At 49.3% G+C, this 19,806-nt stretch overlaps 1 protein-coding gene and 1 pseudogene across 3 annotated transcripts; both read left to right on the top strand.

Moving 5' to 3' along the window:
* The first annotated feature begins 3,030 nt into the window (after window positions 1-3,030).
* Window positions 3,031-16,778, top strand: LOC147349709 (myeloid-associated differentiation marker-like). 2 transcript variants are annotated; one of them, XM_086364656.1, is made up of 2 exons: window positions 3,031-4,099; window positions 16,611-16,778. In XM_086364656.1, exons 1-2 carry the CDS (start codon window positions 3,219-3,221, stop codon window positions 16,639-16,641), a joined length of 912 nt encoding a protein of 303 aa, XP_086220782.1. In that variant the 5' UTR covers window positions 3,031-3,218; the 3' UTR covers window positions 16,642-16,778. The 2 variants fall into 2 exon arrangements, with proteins under 2 accessions (XP_086220782.1, XP_086220783.1); XM_086364657.1 differs by lacking the exon at window positions 16,611-16,778 and having other exon boundaries at window positions 3,083-4,106.
* LOC147349708 (myeloid-associated differentiation marker-like) lies at window positions 16,743-17,678 on the top strand (annotated as a pseudogene). The gene has a single exon (XR_015150087.1). The product of XR_015150087.1 is annotated as a myeloid-associated differentiation marker-like (transcript).
* The last annotated feature ends 2,128 nt before the right edge of the window (window positions 17,679-19,806 follow it).

Genomic DNA, 19,806 nt, shown 5'->3' with positions numbered 1-19,806 from the left:
TGCTCACCGAGCCAGGACTGCTCAAGAGGCTGGAGCAAGATGCTGGGCTTGGCTGAGAGCAGGAGAGGAAGAAGGTTTGGAATGACTTCACAGCCACCAGTTACTTTAAAGGGCTTTTGGTGTCAAGGCATGTATGAACACAAACACACACGACCACACACAGACCCACACACTGAGCATGCACTCAGGCATACACCTTTAGATAGAGTCATGCAAGTGCCGGTGGGGGCCTTTTAAGAGCTAGGGGTCAGAAAGTTAAGAGTTTAAGGGGTGCAACTGCTAGCTGTCCTGGGCTGGGCCATGTCCCCAGGCTCTGGGGAAAGTTGGGAGTGGGGAGACTGTAGGAAGACGTCACAGAGATGGTGATTTGTGTGAGAACAAAAATCTGCCCAGTTTTTCTGAGTTCTAAGAAAATTTAGATCAATTAGGGTATGTCAATTTTATTTTATTTTTTAAAATCTTTGTATCAAGGTTTAAAAAAAGAACATTATAGATATGGGAGAAAGGACAAGGCTTCTCTCTATGATTGACAGCAGTTTTTGATAGTAACCAGAAATTCTAGGGAAGTAAAAATTACTTGTGTATTTACATTTATTAGATATGGGCAGAAACAACAGGAAGGGATCATTTTCTAGAGCTTGACAGACTCTTGAGACAGGAGGTTCGGGGGATTAGGCCACTGTTGCCAAGACAAGATGAGAAATAGCACTTGAGTGGTCTATCAGTAAAATTCTTGGCTGACCTGGGAATGAGTATTCCTAGCACCCGGAGACAAATTGGTGAAAAATGCCTCCTAAATTTTGGTTGAACTTAAGACCAAAAGGAACAAGATTGTGAGTAAAGAATGTTACCCACCACCAGTTCAACAAGAATCAAGTCACTAGCAACTGCAGTTACTGACTTACAATCCACCTTGAAAGGAATTCAGGGTGAAGATAAGGATGAGGTCCTCTGTGCTCCAGGAAAACTGGTGAAACTGAAACTCACATAAATATTTTCAGGAGAAATATTTATGATTCCAGTTTCTTGCATTCTCTCATACTCAGAAAAGCACTGAAACCATTAAATAGATGCTTGTTCCTTGGGAAGACTGTGTCCCCAGTTGTAACTGTCAGGTTGGCTTGAATAAAATTTCCTATTCCTTCCTTAGAATGACTACTGATTAATTTTTTATCCATAAAAGCAACTATGCATTGACCTCCACAGTCTGGGTGCAGGAATCCCATATTATACTATTTTACGGAATCAAATTGGGCCCAAACCTAGGCTCTCACTTCCCAGGAGGATGGCAATGCCTCGGTGCTTTAGTAAAAGAATTGCCCAGGGTGGGCTTACCTGAGGGGCTCACTGTCCAAGGCTGGTGGTTCATGAGGTGGTGCTCCATCCCTCCTGTTGCAGGAGGTTAAGTGTCATTTGTCTGCCTCAGGGCCACTGGGACCCTGGGATCCCCCCAGTCATCTCCACTCTGTCCCCCCGCCCCACTCCAGTCCTGGGAGCATCCTCAGGGTGGCCCCCTCCCAGGGGTCCTGCAGGGGACTCCTCTTTCAGCTCCTTCCCTTGAAAGGGGGTGATCATCCGTCCATCCCCACCTCCTCTCTGGGATGCCCTGAAAGTCTCCACGTGAGCATCAGACATAGCATCCTTGTTCATTTCCAATCCCTTCTTCCCAGCCTGGAAGCTGCTAACCAGTCTCCCAGGCCAGGAGAATCCTGCTCAGGTAGGACCACTCTTAGATCTTTCCAGACTCCCACCTGAATGGTAGCTTTGGAGCTTAAGAGCCAAAAAGAAGTGTAAATGAAATTGTTAGTCACTCAGTCGTGTCCAGTTCTTTGTGACACCATGGACTGTAGCTCGCCAGGCTCCTCTGTCCATGGAATTCTCCAGGCAAGAATACTGGAGTGGGTTGCCATTCCCTTCTCAAGGGGATCAAACCCAGGGTTTGAACTCGGGTCTCTTGCATTGCAGGCAGATTTTTTTTTACCGTCTGAACCACCAGGGAAGCCCTAAGAGCCAAACATGTTAATTTATCCTGTAGTTTCTTCAAGACACTCCTCCTTGGGGTCATACTGGGTTGAAGTCTCCCTTCCCAATGAGAAAGAGTCACATCTGAAGGCAAAATTGGGTGGCGGTGGGGGAGAGGGGATTCACAATAGCCTCTACTTCCCACGTCATCTCGTCCCCACGGCCTTGCTCTCACCCCATGGCTCCTCCCTGTTCACCCCTAAGGCTGCCCTCCTCCGAGTGGGGCTGTGTCCCCTCAGACGGCAGCTCCTTCTAGTGATGCTGCAGGGAGGACAGGCTGGGACATGTGTGTCTTCAGATGCTGTGGAAGGAGGCCGTGGCCCTGAAGGTGTGTCCTGGGTCCCAAAGCCCCAAATTTTGGTCCTGGGGTCCCACCCCTGGGCCCTGCTGTTGTGTGGGCTGTAGAGCCAAGGGTTCAAATTCACAGCTTTAGCATTTTTATCTGGGTTCCCACTCTGCACTTTTTTACCTTAAACAAGGCACTTGACTGGACTTTCTCATCTGTAAAATGGGATCAGCAGGACAATCCACGATCCCTTTTCTGAAAACCTTTGGTTCAGATATGCTCCGGAATTTAGAAGTTTTCAGCCTCCAACAGCTGAAATGGTGTATCTGCTCCCCGTGACATGACACCCTACTGGGGTCTGAAAACACCTTGTAATCAAATACTTTATTGTTTCTGCAAAAGAACTTCAGAAATTCACACTAAGTGAAATAAATATAGACTGCAAATAGTCTCATGTCTCTTTTAGTAAAATTTTCTACCCCAAAATATTTTTAAAACATTATCTTTTTTTTCAGATCCTTGAAGCATTGGGATTGCAGATAAGGGCCACCCTCCCCTGTGTCTTTGTGGATAATGGCACATAGCACAAAGAGATTAAAACATGCTCATAGTTTGAGGCCAGGCCCAACCCAGCTGTGAGATGAGACAAGTCTCGTGACAAGGCCAAGGCTGATGGGTGGGGAGAATCCTTCTGGAGTGTCTGTGCTGTTACCCGAGTGTCTGGGCCATTGGTTCCAACTCCACAGATCCTGAGCCTCAGCCATCACAGGGCCCTGAGCCTTTCCCTGGCATCTGATTTAATCTGCCTCAGAACCTGGATCTTTCTCCAGTGGACTCCAAGTGAAGACCACTGCCATACCAGTGACTGTGACCTGAACACCCATCAGGACCTCCACGTGGTGTACCAGACATGGACACTGATAGAGTCCGGTTATGCGTCTACCGCCTGCTGCAGCTGTTCTCCACGTGCGCGGCTTTCTCACTGGTGGCCAGCTTGGGCACTGGAATGGGGGCTGTAAGTCACTGGTCCATGTTCATCTGGTGCTTCTGCTTTGTCATCACCCTCATCACCTTCATAGTCCAATTAGGCAAGTACCAGCCCAGTCTCCCCTTTTCTGGGAAGAGCTTTCTCTTCACCTATGCCTGCCTCGCCACCGTTTTCTGCCTCTCAGCCTCCATCATGTACGCCATCACCTACATCCAGTTCTTGCCTCATGGCCCCTTCCGGGACCAGGCCACTGCCGCCACTGCATTCTCCTGCATCGCGTGTGTGCTTTACGCCTTGGAAGCGGCCTTTCTGTGGCTACTATTCCTGGGTGAGACCACTTTCTATTTTGCTACCATTCATGGCCTGTTCAAGCTGCTGGAGACATTGGTGGCCTGCATCATCTTCGCCTTCATCAGCAACACCTACCTGCACCAGCACCAGCCGGCACTGGTGTGGTGTGTGGCCGTGTACTCCATCTGCTTCACACTGGGGGCCGTGGCCATGCTGCTGAAGCTGGTCAAATTCGAGAACAGACTACACACCTTCTTCCCTCGTTTCCTGTTGGGGCAGACCGTGCTCTCTGTCCTCCTTTATGCCAGTGCCCTGATCCTCTGGCCACTCTACCAGTTCAATCAGGAGTTCGGCGGGCAGCCCCAGCGGTCCAGTGATGTGAGCTGCAGTGATGAGCTTGCCTCCACACTATGCATCTGGGACCAAAAACTGACTGTGGCCATCTTGACAGCCATCAACCTGCTGATTTATGTGGCTGACATGGCATACTGGATCCACTTCATTTTTATCAGGTACTGAGCTCTGCCCAGGGCCTCTGGATTCCATCTTCTTACCAAGTTCTGTAATCCTCCGACATCCTCTTCCTGGCTCCCCTCTCTCCCTCCTCACATCCTTCCCCATTCATCTTTCCTGTTTCCTTCCCTCCTTCTCATCTGTCTCCTTCCTGCTTAGTGTGGTTCCCCACACCCTGTTTTGCCTCTTTCTCTTGCTTCTCTCATCTCTTCTACATTTTCTGCTTTTTATCCCTTTTCTGATCATCCTTGGTTTTCTTATCTCCTGTGTCCTGACCACCTCTCCCCATTTTCCTTCTTCTGATCCATCAGGACATGAGACTCCTTCCTTCTCTGCCCACCGCCCCTCCCACCTCCTAAGGTGCTGACTCCACAGCACACAGCCCTCTGTGCAGCTGTTTACACCCTTGGCCTCTGGAGGGGCCTCGTTGCCAAAGCGTGTCTGTTCCCCTTGCGATGCCATAGTTGGTATGTGTGTGGGGGGTGGGATAAGTAGCTAGTCATTGGGCCCACTTTCTCCCAGTAGGGGAGAGTGTACAGTGTGCCTCTCATCTATTTAAAGAATAAATCTCTGGAGGTCAATAACTCCCAGCGAGTGGAAGTCTAAAGCAGAGACCCTGAATTCCTGGGCCCACCTGGTGCTCAGCCCCACTTAAGATTGTCTCCAGAATTTTTGTAGGCTTACTAAAACACACTGCCAAGAACAACAGAGTCCAACATTTTTGGCATCAGGGATCAGTCTTTTGGAACAACAATTTTCCATTTCTCCCTGGGGTAGGGCGGGGGGATGGTTCAGGTCATGCCCGTTGCTCACTTCCTGCTGCGCAGTCAGGTTCCTAACAGGTCACAGACCAGTACCCGTCCGTGGCCCAAAAATTGGGGATTCCTGGCCGAGATAGCATCTTAGAGGAAGTTGAGATGACTTCCATGCCAACTGCTGTCAGGGGAATTTAAAAAGGAGCTACTGAAGAAGCCAGCGTCTTGAAGACACCTGTCTGCAGTGTTGATGAGGGGCAGTGATGTGGGCCTCCTGCCTCAGTTATCAAAACACCAGGTCCTGCCTCTGCAGGGAGAAGAGTGTGGCCCTGCAGCCTTAAAGGGATGTTAGCCTGGGTGTTCTCATTTTCTTTTGTTTTTTTTTCTAGTCAGGAGGTCAAAAATTACTGGGGGACCCTATTCTTAAAGGGGAATTTTCTAATTTTCTTGGGCAGGTGGATGGGGGTGGTGGGATTGCTGCTTTCATAGTCAAGGGAGATGCGTTAGTTGAGCGTAAGGGGACACACACATGCTTCTTGTGCCAATTGCTTTCTTCTGCTTCTTCCTGTTTCTCTGGGACTCAGACATAATATAATCTCTACAAATATATATAATTTTCAAAAAATTCCTTGGACCTTCTGGTTCCCATCAGTCCCTGCTGTCAATCGTAGAGAATAGCCTTGTTCCTTGCCTATGTTCATAAAGCCCTTATAATTTCAATATTAAAAAGCTTCCCAGGTGGTTCCCAGGTGGTGCAGCAATAAAGAATTTGCCTGCCAATGCAGGAGATGCAGGAGATGCAGGTTCGATCCCTTTGTTGGGAAGATCCCCTGGAGGAGGAAATGGCAACCCACTCCAGTATTTTTGCCTGGGAAATCCCATGCACAGAGGAGCCTGGCAGGCTATAGTCCATGGAGCCACAAAGAGTTGGGCACAACAGTGACTGAGCATACACATAAAGACAAAAGAAAATAAACACCGCCCCCCCCCCATGCCCTCCTCTCCTCCTCACCTTCGCAAAACCAAAATTCACACACTGTAATTTTCCCAAATTTGCCTAGAGGTCAGAAGTGTCCTAGCCAATTTCCATCCTCAGGCAAACCTAAGTTTCTGGGACTCTCTGCCCATACCTGGACCAGACACTGGGGGTGTGGCCTAGGGGGTGGGCCCGCAAGAGGTTGGGCCTCACCCCAGTGCCAACATCCTTTCCCCCTAACTCTTAAAGGGGCCATGACAGCACCTGGATGCTTCTCTTTAAAATGTGCGCCCGTGTGCATGCTCAGTGTGTGTGTTTGTGTGTGTGTGTGTGCTCGCCTGCCTTGAGACCGGCAGCCCTTTACAGTAACTGGTGGCTTGGATGGCATCACAAGCCTTCTTCCTCTCTTGCTGTCAACTGCAGAGCCTCAGAGCCCAGCATCTAGTGTCAAGCCAGGCAAGCAGAGCTGGGGGGAAGGGCAGGGGAAGAATCCCCACTGCTGCCACTCAGTCCTGTGCTGGGATGAAGCCTGTGATCTTCATCCAGTGGCAGGTTGAGTGGAGGGGAAGGGCTCCCAGGACAGGGTTCCCATAGCAGGAAAATCTTAAGAAATGATGAAGTAAAATTCATATTTTTAGGCTAGGATAAGAAAAATATAAACATAAAATTTTTTCTCTGCCCATTTGGGTTCCTCCCTCCCTGGTGGTCTAGTGGCTAGGATTCGGTGCTTTCGCCACCGCAGCCAGGGTTCGACTCCCAGTCAGGGAAAACTTTCTTTCTAGGGACTTCCCTTGTGGCTCAGCTGGTAAAGAATCTGCCTGCAGTGTAGGAGACCTGGGTTTGATCCCTGGGTTGGGAAGATCCCCTGGAGAACGGAACGGCTACTCACTCCAGTATTCTGGGAGAATTCCATGGACTGTGTAGTCCATGGGGTCACAAAGAGTCCGACATGACTGAGTGACTTTCACTTTGCACTGCACTCCCCTCTAATGTGCATTGTGCATCTGTATTAACCAGCCCACCCCAATGACAGAAATACCTGCTCAGCCACAAAGATCACTTTATTCCTCTGGTCCCAGCCATGTAACTAGAAGATAACACTGCTTACTTATTACATGATTAATGTCCCTAGCTATTTTCTGCCTATTTTACAAGAGTTTTGTTTCTTGCATTAACAAATGTGTTATCAACCTTGTGGTTAAAAAATAATGGTGCATAAACCACTTAAAACAATTGACCTAATGCATAGTTCTATAAGATCCTTGACTGTAATAGTGTGACAATAGATATGGGAAGAAACAGAAAGTGGAAACCATTTTCTGGAACCTGATAGACTAGAAAGATAGGTGGTCCAAATGCTTTTGTTCACTATTAAGAGAACTAGAGTAATAGCACTTGAGTGGTTTATCAAAGAAATCCTTCGATGACCTGGGAATGAACATTCTTAGCACCCTGGGACAGACTGGTCCAAATTGTCTCCCAAACTTTTGTTGAAATTAAGACAGAAATGGAGGGGACTGTAATAAAGAATATTGCCCACAACCCAGCACGAAGCCATTAGCCACTGTGGTCACTGACATGCAATCCACCCTAAAAAGAATTCAAAGCCAAAATCAGGATGAAGCATTTTGTGCTCTGGGAAAACTGGGAAAACCAGCCCTCAGACAGATATTTCAAGAGGAATTTTCAGTAACACGTTTTTGCATCTTCCCGTATTCAGTTCAGTTCAGTTCAGTCGCTCAGTCGTGTCCGACTCTTTGCGACCCCATGGACTGCAGCACGCCAGGCCTCCCTGTCCATCACCAACACCCAGAGTTTACTCAAACTCATGTCCATTGAGTCGGTGATGCCATCCAACCATCTCATCCCATATTTAGAAAAGCACTAAAACCATTAAGCAAGATGGCTGTTGTCCTGGAAGAGCAGTAACCTGTAACAAGGTGTGTGCTTGGTGGCATGTCTCCCTCTCTCTGAGCCACATCCCTACTGCTCCCCCCGTACTCTTCTCAACAGTTCTCAGAGCTTCCTGAGAGACTGTTTCAGCAGCTTTACTCCTCAGGCTACTTTGAATAAAATTTTCCTTTTCTTTCTAACTTGACTATTGATTAATTTTTTCAATGACAAAAGCAAATATGCATTGACCTCCACAAGTCTGGGTGGAAGAATCTCATATTCTATTTTCCTGAATAATATAGAACACAATCCTAGGAGCTCGCTTCCCAGAAGATGGCGATGCCTCTGTGCTTTAGTACAGAAATTGCCCAGGGTTGGCTCACCTGAGGGGCTCACTGTCCAAACCTCCTGGTTCATGAGGGCGGCTGCCCCATCCCTCCTGCTGGGAGGTGAAAGGTCATTTCTCACAATTCCAAGACAAGGTCCAGTCCCCCCACTGTGGATCTCAAAAGAGAGTGTAAAGGTCCTCTGCTTAGTCCAACTCTCTCATCATAGAGGAGGAGCGGCTGGACCCCAGGGAGGGGCAGGACGTGTCCAGAGTCACCCTGCATGTGGCAGAGTCAGAGTCAGGACCAGGAGTCCTGTCCCCAGGCCGGCTGTCTGTCCATGGCTCCATGCTGCTTGTGACAAGTATAGCAGCAGCATCCTCCAGGCTGGGATTCTGCCCCGTCCACCCTCGTTCTGCACAAACCTGCTCCGTCCCCCCGAGGAGGGCACTCACTGCTGCTGAGTCAGTTTCCTCATCTGCTAGATGGGGGAGGGGTGCCAGAGACCCCTGGTCCCTCCCAGTCCCCCTCTTCCCGGGGCCTCTGGACTTGCCAGTCCTGGAGACTCAGACGTGGAGATGGAAGCCAGCTCCCTCTCCTCTGTCCACCCTCTCTGCTTGTTTCCTCTTGGCTGCTGGGTCCTGTTTATTGGTCACATCCTCCCTGATTACACAGACCCTCCTTCCCAATGACCTCTGTTTGGTGGGGACCATGTTTCTCTCTCATAACATGAGTTTCCTCAGTTACTTCCCAGGGGTCCAACTCTCCAGTGATTCTTGTCAAAAACACAAACTACTTCCAGGTGGCCCCACATTCTGAGGTCTCCCAGACTCCCTTGTTCCGGCACATTCTTGACTATTCACTTCTTCAGAGTCCAAATCAGCAGCCCAAGTGGCCTTGCCCTGTTTGGGGAGCTTTGTTCCTTTAGGGAATGCAAAGTCCTTTCTGCAGGGTGTACAAAGGGGCTGACCATAAACAGGGGAAGATGAAACAGAAGCCCAGAGTGAAGAGAGAGGCAGACCCAGAGTACACAATGGTTCCACAGTCTCATGTGGGTCTGATTCCCAAGGAGAAAGCCTGGAGGAGGAGCTGAGAGATGCTCTCACAGGCCTGTCTCCAAAGGCAGAGGGAAGGGAGGCACTTTGGATCCAGGGATCTGGGGAAGGGGAGCTGTGGTCCCCAAGTCCACCTGCTGTGACCAGGACTCCCCCAGTGCCGGGAGCCGGCATATTGCATATTGAGTGCATATTGCATATTGAGTGCAGCACTTTCCACAGCATCATCTTTCAGGATCTGGAATAGCTCAACTGGAATTCTATCACTGCCGGGAGCCAGTGTGAGGAACTCTGCCCATGACAAAGGTCATGAGGAAGGAGGCTCGGCATACGCAAAGGTGGGATCGAGCTTCAGGAGTCCCCCTGGAAATTCTCGAGCATTTACACCCAAAACCAGAGTCTGCCTACTTTCTGCTTTGTGCCTTCACCTACACTTCTGACTTTACGGGGGGCTGTCCCCCACTACCTCTCTGAAAAAAGAGTTAGCTTACAGCTCCAGTTAATAATTCCTGGGTGTGACAGTGCTTAACCTACAAACTCCTTTGGAAATCCTCTAGCCTGCCTGAATAGGTTTTTCCGGCCACATGTGATTGTTCAGAGCCTCCCAACTGTGAGAGGCAGGAGATGTTCTAAACTGTCTAAACACAGATTCTTTTGAGTAGTTAAAAGATTGATTAGAAATTGTATTGGTGAAGGGATTTTCACTTGTTGGGCCAATGTTTGCTGCTAAGTTTCCATATCCCTTACCTGCTGTGTCCCTGGCAGTGTATTGATTAATATAATTGGTGTAAGTAGTAGCTTTAATGTTTGTAACCTTGGACCCTTGAGTTAATTCATTTTCTTGTTATAGCCCACCACACCTTTGCTCTGTAGGAATGCAACTTTATCTAATGCTTTTGAAGGGTGGCTCCTGACCAATCACCTTTAGAGAAAAATAAGTTTTCTGAAGAAAAGGTCTTAAAATGTTAACAGGCCTCCGGGCCAGAAGATGATGCAAATCACCTAAGCTTTTGCATATGATAAGTTTGCAGGAAGAAAGCCTGGCTTGCTGCAAGACTCTACCCCTTCCCCCATTATCCTCTATGCATAACTTAAGGTATAAAAACTACTTTGGAAAATAAAGTGCGGGCCTTGTTCACTGAAACTTGGTCTCACCATGTCGTTCTTTCTCTTACCTTCTGGCTGAATTATTCAGCCTCTTTTCTCCACTGAATTTCCTCACTGAGCTATCCTTATTTCAGCCTCTTTTCTCCACTGAATTTCCTCACTGAGCTATCCTCATTCTATTACTCTTTATATCCTTAATTAACGTTTAATTAAGCAATTGTTTCCTGATCCTCGCCTATGCTGTCTCTCCTTCGAATACCCTGGATCAGCCGGGGCTGGACCCCGGCACCCCAGACCTTTAGTACACACAGTTGATGGAGAAGACTCCTGGTGCCCAAGCCTCAGGCCCTTCCCTTGCTCCCTGCTTGGCCTGGGCTCCCTGTCTCCAGGGGCAGTGGCCAGAGGCTCCCTGTTCAGCCGGCCAGAGCTTCCTCCAGGCAGGGTGACTCCAGCTGGCGCACCCCCCTCCCACCCCCCCACCCCCCGACATCTGCCAGACTGTGTCCTGAGCTGCATCCAGAACAGAGCCCAGGGCACAGATGTTTCCATTCCATGGCTCTGGACCAGCTTCTTGGAAAAATCACAGAGCTGACCTTCCTCAATCCTCCAATGAGTAGAAAGAAGTGGGCCATTCCCTCGGCTCTCAGAGACCTGGCTATCTGCCTTGGGGGCCAGTGCAGATAGCCAATCCAAGTGGCCCTTGTCTGTATGTCTGGCTCCTGTCTAAAAGTTCCTGTAGGGAGCCCAGTGAGCTGAGGAGAATCCAGTGAGGGTCCAGTCAGCACCTCTCTAAGTCTCCACACTCTCTGGCATTTTTTGGCTGGCTTGTCAACAGGAGGTCTGGACAAGTTGAGGGCATTGCAGCCAGACCAAGACCCACAGGAGGCAGGAGATGATTCTTCGACCCAAGAGAAGGGGGTCAGCATTCAGTAAATCTCAGCATTTCCCGAGGTTCTATTACCTGCTGAGTTTTGCAGGGAGACAGACGTTTATTCAAATCCAGGCTCTGTCAGGGAGTAAGTGTATGACCTTGAGTAAAATGATCTAATGTACTCTCTGAGCCTCAGTTTCATCATCTGTTAAATGGGGACGACAATAATAATATCCCTGAAGATAAAATGAAATAGGGGTAATAAGTCACGTTGTCAGACTTGCTGCTGAAGGCTATTGTCTCCATTTTCTGGATGAGCAAACTAAGGTTTGGAGTGACACTGACTGGGCACAGGACTACTGTGTGCCAGGCTGAGCTCTGGTCTCAGTTCAGGGCTAGGGGATGTGTAGACATGTCAGGGGAAAGGCCCTGAGATGACCAAGAGGAACTGGAAGACGATCTCAGTGCCTGGAGGGAGGGAGGCAATAAGGCAGGAAAAGTAGAAAGGAGTCTGGACTCTCAGGGCTTTGGAAGTGACATTTTAGAGTCCGTGTTCCATCCTAAGGGAACAAAGAGAAGCCTTCAAAATATCTTAGTTTGACTTTATTTCAAATTCATCTTTGAGGGAAAGGATGGAAATAGAGGAACCAACTAAAGCAGGTGAGGGGATGGATGGATCTGGACCAGGTGGCTGTAGAGATGAAGAAAAGTAGGTGGATTCGAAGTATTTTGTGAAGAGCATTCAGGAAGGCAGTGCCATTGACTGAGATGGGGAAGATGAGGAAGAGCCCAAATTCTGTGGTTCTTATCCTGATGCCCCAGGCAAGGGGAGCCTGGAGCCTTCAGCCTCCCTCCCCCCAGTCTCTGGAAGGAGGGGGAATTCTAGTGCAGGAGCAGCGGTGGGGGGACTGCAGGGTGGGGGGAGAGGAGGAGAGCCTCAGAGCCCCCACAGCTTGAGGAAGAAAGGAGATTTGAAGTAGTCTCTCTCTTTAAGACCTAACAGGATACTCAGTTTGCCCAGAGTGTGTTCCCTACAGGGCCGGGGCAGTGGGAGGGTGGGGGGTCTGGGGTGGGGGGTGGGGAATAGATTTTCACTGAGACAGTTCCCTGCAGGAGGTCTGAGTGCAGTAGGACAGCCCTGCGTGCTTGTCTGCTCAGTCATTTCCAACTCTTTGCAACCCCGTGGACTGTAACCCAGCTGTGGACTGTAGTCGTTCCATGGGATTTCCCAGGCAAGAATAATGGAGTGGGTTGCCATTCCCTTCTCCAGGGGATCTTCCTGACCCAAGGATCAAACCCAGGTCTCCTGCATTGGCAGTTAATTCTTTACCAGCTGGGCCACTGGGGAATTCCTACTAGGATATCCTTTTGGACAGCCATTGCTTAATTTTATGCTCCATTTTCCATCTCGCACCTACTAAACTGGAAAAATGCCATTCCTCCATATCAAGCTCTTCCACAAAAAATGGTTCATTAGTATTTTTTTCAACCCACCATCCCGGTGATGATTGTGTTCACAGCAGAGGAGCGGCACCTTGTCCCAGACAGAGCCCAGCACTCATCTCTCAGTATTTGGCTTCTTGAGAGATGAGCAGTCAAGCCTGCATTTGATAACACAGCCACAAGGTAAGGGGCCTCCAGAAGCTAAAAGAGGCAAAGAGGGACCCTCCCCTGGGCATCAGAGGCAACACTGCCCTGCTGACACCTTGATTTCAGAGTTATGATGCCCAGAACTGTGAGAGAATATATTTCTGTTGTTTTAAGCCACCAGGCTTGTCATAATTTGCTGCAGTGGCCCTAGGAAGCCAAGATGAAATTTTAGAAATAAAAAGTGTACTCTATGTCGTATTTTTAATAAATTTTCCAGGAAAGCATCCTGACCTCCTGCTCCAGAGCATGATGGTCACATGCATCCAGGACCCCCTGTGTCCCCCAGTGTCTGAGACTCACAGGGGAGGGTCCACTGATCTAGAGAAGGACAGTCAGTCCAAACACTCCCAGGAGCCAGGAGGGAAGTAAATAAGTAAAGGGGATGGAGAGGACCAGCTGCACCTGTCTGGGGTGGTGGAAAAGCAAGATTCTGTGTGATGATATAGTCTTGCATTTATAAAACAGGAAAAAAAGATACAGATACTCACTATAAGCATATGTACATGTATGTACACACACGTCTACATATGACATCAGAGCATGTGAAATTTGTTGAAGGCTGTACATGCAGTTGAGGACACGGATGCTCCCTAGAGAGAGGGGTGGACACTCCTGTGAGGAAGCGGAAGCCTGGCCATACCAAGGAGGAGAAACTGGGCACATGTGAGACACTCATAGTCCTGCTTTATGCCAATTATACTTGAGAATAAGAAAATACAGAAAATTACACAAAGATGAAAATGGAAAATAACATATAGCATGTAGCAGCTGCTCAGCTCCATTCACTGGCCCCTCATCTTGAGGACACACAGCCCAGTGACACCAGATCTCCTGAGGCTTCAAAAGGAGCTGGGAATCTGGATTTTCATGTGAAATTAAAACACTGCAGCCACCAACACTTAGGGAAGAAATAATACTGATTCTACACCATTTCTTCCTGAAAACACTGTGACGAAACACAAAACACATCCCTGGACCACCTGTAGTACAAACAGGTTTGCAGCCCCTGATCTGCAACAAATCAAGCTTGCGTGTGCTGATGTCCAGAGTGGGGCCAGGGTGTTCTGGGTCCTCTGTGAGGGGGAGGGGGACAGGTAGCGGGCATAGATTGAGTGTGCCATGTTCCAGGCCCTCTGATGGGTCCTTCACGTGCTTTTGTTCATTCATTGACACAAAGCTGGGATTAATTCCATTGCAAAGATGGGGAGACTGAGACTGATGAGTAACTTCCCCAGTATCTTCCACCTCTAAAGTATCTCCTCCAGGCCCCACCTCTCCCTGTAACTGAGTGTCCCTCTCACTTCCTTCTCCTTCCTTTGTCCAGGCCATGACCTTTCCGGCTCACTGCCTTCCAGTCCACACGCCTGGCTGCTGGGCAGGCAGGACTCAGCCACATTTAGGCTGTGTTCTGATGGGGGCACCATGTCCACACTCACAGATTACAGTGGAGGACGGGCTGCTGGGGAAAGTGAAAGTGAAGTCGCTCAGTCGTGTCCGACTCTGCCACCCCATGGACTGTAGCCCACCAGGTTCCTCCGTCCATGGGATTTTCCAGGCAAGAATACTGGAGTGGGTTGCCAGTTCCTTCTCCAGGAGATCTTCCCAACCCAGGGATTGAACCCAGGTCTCCCACATTGTAGGCAGATGCTTTACTGGAGGAAGGGTTGCTGGGGAGACTCAAACAAACTTCCTACTTTTCAAGTAGGGGAAACTAAGGCCCGGAGAGGTCACAGGCCTTACCCAGGGTCACCCAGCTGGAATCCCCACACCTCTCCTTCTGCAACCCTCCCTTTGTAGCATTAAAAGGATCCAAAGATCTCTTGTAGTTCCAGGCGGAATTGTAGATGGGGTCTTGGAATTAGGTGGGGATCAAATTGGGGGATAGGCAACATGACACCGCCTGCCTCCCTCACCCCAGTATCCCTCCCCACCCCTGGCATGCCCACTGGGAGGCCAGCAGGCTTCAGGGCTCCACTGGCTATTGGGCCTCAAGGAGCTTTGTGAGTCCAGGAAGGTTCTCAGGTTTGCTCTATGTTTCTCTTTCCAGCCTCAGCTTGTCCCAGGGTTTATTATCGCAAAGGTGACAAGGCCCCTGATCGCAGGAAGCTGGATGCGGCACTGGCCCTTCCACCCTGGTGGCTTCTCAGCAAAAAGTCCCTTGGAAACAGGGCAGCGGTCCCTGAGGAGGGGGCGGGCTGGGAGGGGCCTCACTCCCCCAACACTGGACCCTGGAGGAGCCCCTGTATGAGCAGGACTGCAGCCCTGGCTGGCGGACTGTCTTGGGCAGGTGACCTGGGCAATTGCGTGGTCTCCAGGGTCCCTGCCACTCTGGCCATGTGTCCCTGTCACAGCCCTGAAACCCCTTCAGGCCCCTGTTCTCCTGTCTCAGTTCCAGTCCAGGCCCCTCCTCCATGGCAAAGGTTGGCTCCATGCCTGCATCTCTTCTGGGTCAGAAGACCCCTAATGGGCTGCCTCGGGGCCACTGGGGCCCTGGGCTCCCCCCAGTCATCTCCACTCTGCGCCCCCCTGCCCCCTGCCCCCACCCAAGTCCCGGGAGCATCCTCAGGGTTGTCTCCTCCCAGGGGTCCATCAGGGGCCTCCTCTTTCAGCTCCTGCCCTTTAAAGGGGGTGATCATCCGTCCATCCCCATCCCCTCCCTGGATACCCTGAAAGGCCCCCATCAGCATCAAACACAGCATCCTTGTTCATTTCTAATCCCTTTTTCCCAGCTTGGAAGCTGCTAACCAGTCTCCCAGGCCAGGAGAATCCTCACAGGTAGGACTACTCCTAAATCTTTCCAGACTCCCATCTGGATGGCAGCTTTGGAGCTTCAGAGCCAAACATTATGTTAATTTATTCTGTGTTTCCTCCATGATGCCCCACCTTGGAGTCATGCTGGGTTGAAGTCTCCCCTTCCCAGTGGGCAAGAGTCACATGTGATGGCAAAATTGAGAGAGGGGATTCAGAACAGTCCCTACTTCCCACATCATCTTGTCCCCATGGTCTTGCTCTCACCCCATGGCTCCTCCCTGTTCACTTCTGAAGCTTCCCTCCTCCAGGTGAGGCTGTGTCCCCTCAGATGGCAGCTCCTTCAAGTGATGGCTGTAGGGAGGATAGGTCCAGGGCATGTGTGTCTCCAAGTTGCTGTGGAAGGAGGCCATGGCCCTGAAGGTGTGTCGGGTCTCAAAGCCCCGAGCTTTGGTCCTGGGCTCCCACCCACAGCCCTGATGACATGTGGGTTGTAGAGCAAAGTGCTCAAACCATGGCTTTGGTGTTTTTATCTGGGTTCTCACTCCTAACCTTTGACCTTGGGGAAGGTACCTGAGTCTCTCGGCTAACTCTCATCAATACCTGGGAGTAGCAGTAGAATCCACAGTCCTTTATCTTTATCTTTGGGCTCAGGTATGCTCTAGAGCTCATAATTTTTCAGCTTCAAACAGATGACCAGATAGTTCTCTATAGAACATAGCATCACCCCAGAGTCTGAAAGCACCTTCTAATGAAACACATTAGTGTTTCAGCAACTGCAGTTTGGAACATTAACAGTAAATGATGTAAATAATGACCATAAATTGTCTCATGTACATTTTGATCAAATTTGCTTACCAAATAATTTTTTTTTAATCTTTTTCAATTTGGAGAGACTTGAAATTTTCAGATTGTATATAAGGACCATTTTACCTTGGGCCCCCATAGATAATGGCACGCAGCACAAGAGGTCCAAAACGTTAATGGTTTGAGGTCAGACCTAACCCAGTAGAAGGTTTGGGATAACACAGGTCTCCTGACAATGTCAAGGGTGATGGGTGGGGAATGTAATTCTGGAGCGGTTGTTCTGGTATCCCAGGTATCTGAGCCACTGGTTCTAACTCCACAGATCCTGGGCCTCAGCCATCACAGGACTCTGAGCCTTTTCCAGGAATCTGATTTAATTCACCTCCAGAGCCGGATCTTTCTCTGATGGGTCCTCAGGGAAGACCACTGCTGTGTTGGTGACTGTGACCAGCTTGACCATCACAACACCATGTTCTTCAGGGTGACATCTCGAGACAAGGTGCCTTGGACGTCATGTGCTGCCTCCTCCGCCTGCCGCAGCTCTTCTGCACCTGCATGGTCTTCTCCCTCGTGGTCGACATGGGCATCCTGAGGGGGGCCGTAGGTAACTGCTTCATGTCCATCTGGCGCTTCTGTTTTGCCATGATCCTCATCATCTCCACTGTAGAGCTGTGTAAGCTCCAGTCCCCCTTTCCTTTCTTCTGGTACAACTTACCATCATCTACACCTGCTATGTTGCCCTCCTCTGCCTCTTGGCCTTCATCATCTGTGCCACCACTCATGTCCATTTCCTGCCTTATGGCCCTTACCAGGACCGAGCCATCGTGGCCACTGCATTCTCCTGTGTTGCTTCTGTATTTTATGCCATGGAAGTGGCCTGCTCATGGCAGTATTATGAGCTCAGTGAGATCCCCTGCTATGTGCACACCATGCCAGGCCTGCTGAAAGTGCTGGAGACCTTTGTGGCCTGTCTCATCTTTATGTTCTTTAGCCACACCTCCCTGTACCTGCACCAGCCGGCCCTGGAGTGGTGTGTCGCCGTGTACTCCATCTGCTTCTTCCCAGCAGCCCTGACCATCCTGGGGAACCTGGTTGGATGGGAATACAGGCTGCCTGTGACTGTCCCCATTTTCCAGTTTTTGCTGACCCTGCTCTCTGTCCTCCTCTATGTCAGCACTCTGGTCCTCTGGCTGCTCTACCAGTTCAATGAGAAGTTTGGCGGGCAGCCCCAGCAATCCAATTATATGGACTGTATCGATGGGCTCATCTATTACATTTGCACCTGGAATGAGGAATGGCTGTGGCCATTCTGACAGCGCTCAACCTGCTGATATGCGTGGCTGACCTGGTGTACTGGGCCCACCAGGTTTCTGTAGGGACTGAAGATTAGCCTGGAGACTCCTGAGCCTCTCTGATTACCAGATGCATATTTACCAAGCTCTGATGTCTTCTTGTCTCTTCTCTCTCCCTACTCACATCCTTCCCCATTCATCTCACTTTCTTTTTTGTTTCCTTTTCTCCTTCTGTTCTGTCTCCTTCCTGTTTTGTGTGGTTGCCCTCATCCTGTTTTGCCTCTTTTTTTTGTTTCTCTCATCTTCTCTGAATTTTCTGTTTTTTTGCTCTTTTCTGGTTTTCCTTGGTTTTCTTATCTTTTGTGTACTGACCACTTCTTCCCATTTTCCTTGTCCTGATTAGAGCAGCCTGGCATGAATGAAACTCCCACTCTAGATCTCACTTGAAAATAAGACAGGAAATATTGGAAATAACCCAGGTGTTCATCTTTAGGATACAAGTTAATAAACCATGGCATAGTGCAAGAGGGAATCTTTTCCAACGATGATAAGTAAATATCTCTAGGATATATGATATAAAAAGTAGTAAGATACAGGCTGGGTGATTCAAGATGACGGAGTAGAAGGATGTGTGCTCATCTCCTCCTGTGACAGCATGAAAATTGCAACTGTTGAACAACCATCAACAGGAGGATGTTAGAACCCACCAAAAAAGGATATCCCAAATCCAAAGACAAGGAAGAAGCTGCAGTGATATGGTAGAAGGGGCACAATCGTGATAAAATCACACCCCATACCTGCTGGGTGGGCGACCCACAAACTGGAGAAGAATAATACTAAAGAAGTTCTCCCACTGTTATGAAGGTTCTGAGTCCCATGTCAGGGTTCCCAGGCTGGGGATCTGAAAAAGGGACTATGAATCCCCAAGGAATTTGATTTTGAAGGCCAGCAGGATTTGATTATAGGACTTCCAAGGACTAGAGGAAACAAAGGAGGTTTTGGAGGTCACAAACAAAATCTTGCATGCACCATGACCCAGGCGAAAGGAGCAGTGACACCACAAGAGACTGAACCAGACCTCCTCTTAGTGTTGGAGGGTTTCCCGTGGAGGGTGGTTTGGCAATGGCTTGCCATGGGGACAGGGGCATGGGAGCAGGAGTCCTTGAGGGACCCCTTGGCATAAGCCCTCTTGGAGGTCACCATTAGCCCTACCATAGAGCTGACAGACCCAAGGGCTGGATTGCCTCAGACCAAACAACTAACAGGGAGAGCACTACCCCACCCATCAACAAATATGTGGATCAAAGTTTTGCTAAGCATGGCCCTGCCCACCAGAAGAAGACCCAGCTTTTCCCTCCACCAGTCCCTCCCATCAGGAAGCTTACTCAATCCTCTTAGCCTCATCCACCAGAGGGCAGACAGAGGAAGCAAGAAGAGCACTAATTCCACAGCAGCTAGGATGAAAACCACATCACAGAAAGTTAATCAGAATGAAAAAGCAGAGGGTTATGTCCTAGATGAAAGGACACGATAAAACCCCAGAAAACAACTAAATGAAGTAGAGATAGGCAACCTTCCAGAAAAAGAATTCAGAATAATGATAGTGAAGAGGATCCAGGATCTCAGAAAACCAGTGGAGAAGATGCAAAAAATGTTTGCCAAAGACCTAGAAGAACTAAAGAACAAGCAAACAGAGACGAACATTACACTGCTGCTGCTGCTGCTGCTGCTGCTAAGTCACTTCAGTCGTGTCTGACTCTGTGCGACCCCATAGATGGCAGCCCACCAGGCTCCCCCATCCCTGGGATTCTCCAGGCAAGAACACTGGAGTGGGTTGCCATTTCCTTCTCCAATGCATGAAAGTGAAAAGTGAAAATGAAGTCGCTCAGTTGTGTCCGACCCTTAGCGACCCCATGGACTGCAGCCCACCAGGCTCCTCCATCCATGGGATTTTCCAGGCCTCTGGCATAACATTAAATGCACCAACATTCATATTATAGGGGTCCCAGAGGAGAGGAAAGAGAGAAAGGACTTGAGAAAATATTTGAAGAGATAATAGCTGGAAACTTTCCTAACATGGGAAAGGAAATAGTCAGCCAAGTCCAGGAAGCACAGAGTGTTCTAGGCAGGATAAACCCAAGGAGAACACATCAAGACACATAGTAATCAAACATGAAAATTAAAGACAAAGATAAAATATTAAAAGCAACAAGGGGAAAATGACAA

Source organism: Bos grunniens, chromosome 21, assembly GCF_055505025.1.
Source record: "Bos grunniens cultivar Pamir isolate PY7600 chromosome 21, Bosgru_T2T1.0, whole genome shotgun sequence".
NCBI lineage: Eukaryota > Metazoa > Chordata > Mammalia > Artiodactyla > Bovidae > Bos > Bos grunniens.
Note: the sequence above shows the minus strand (reverse complement) of the source record. Positions and strands in the feature narration are given on the sequence as shown.

Bases quoted from the DNA above. Each gene is read 5' to 3' on its own strand.
- LOC147349709 (XM_086364656.1), top strand. From the start codon at position 3,219: ATGGACACTGATAGAGTCCGGTTATGCGTCTACCGCCTGCTGCAGCTG. The intron at 4,100-16,610 runs GTACTGAGCTCT...CTAACTCCACAG, and splicing joins ATCCACTTCATTTTTATCAG to ATCCTGGGCCTCAGCCATCA.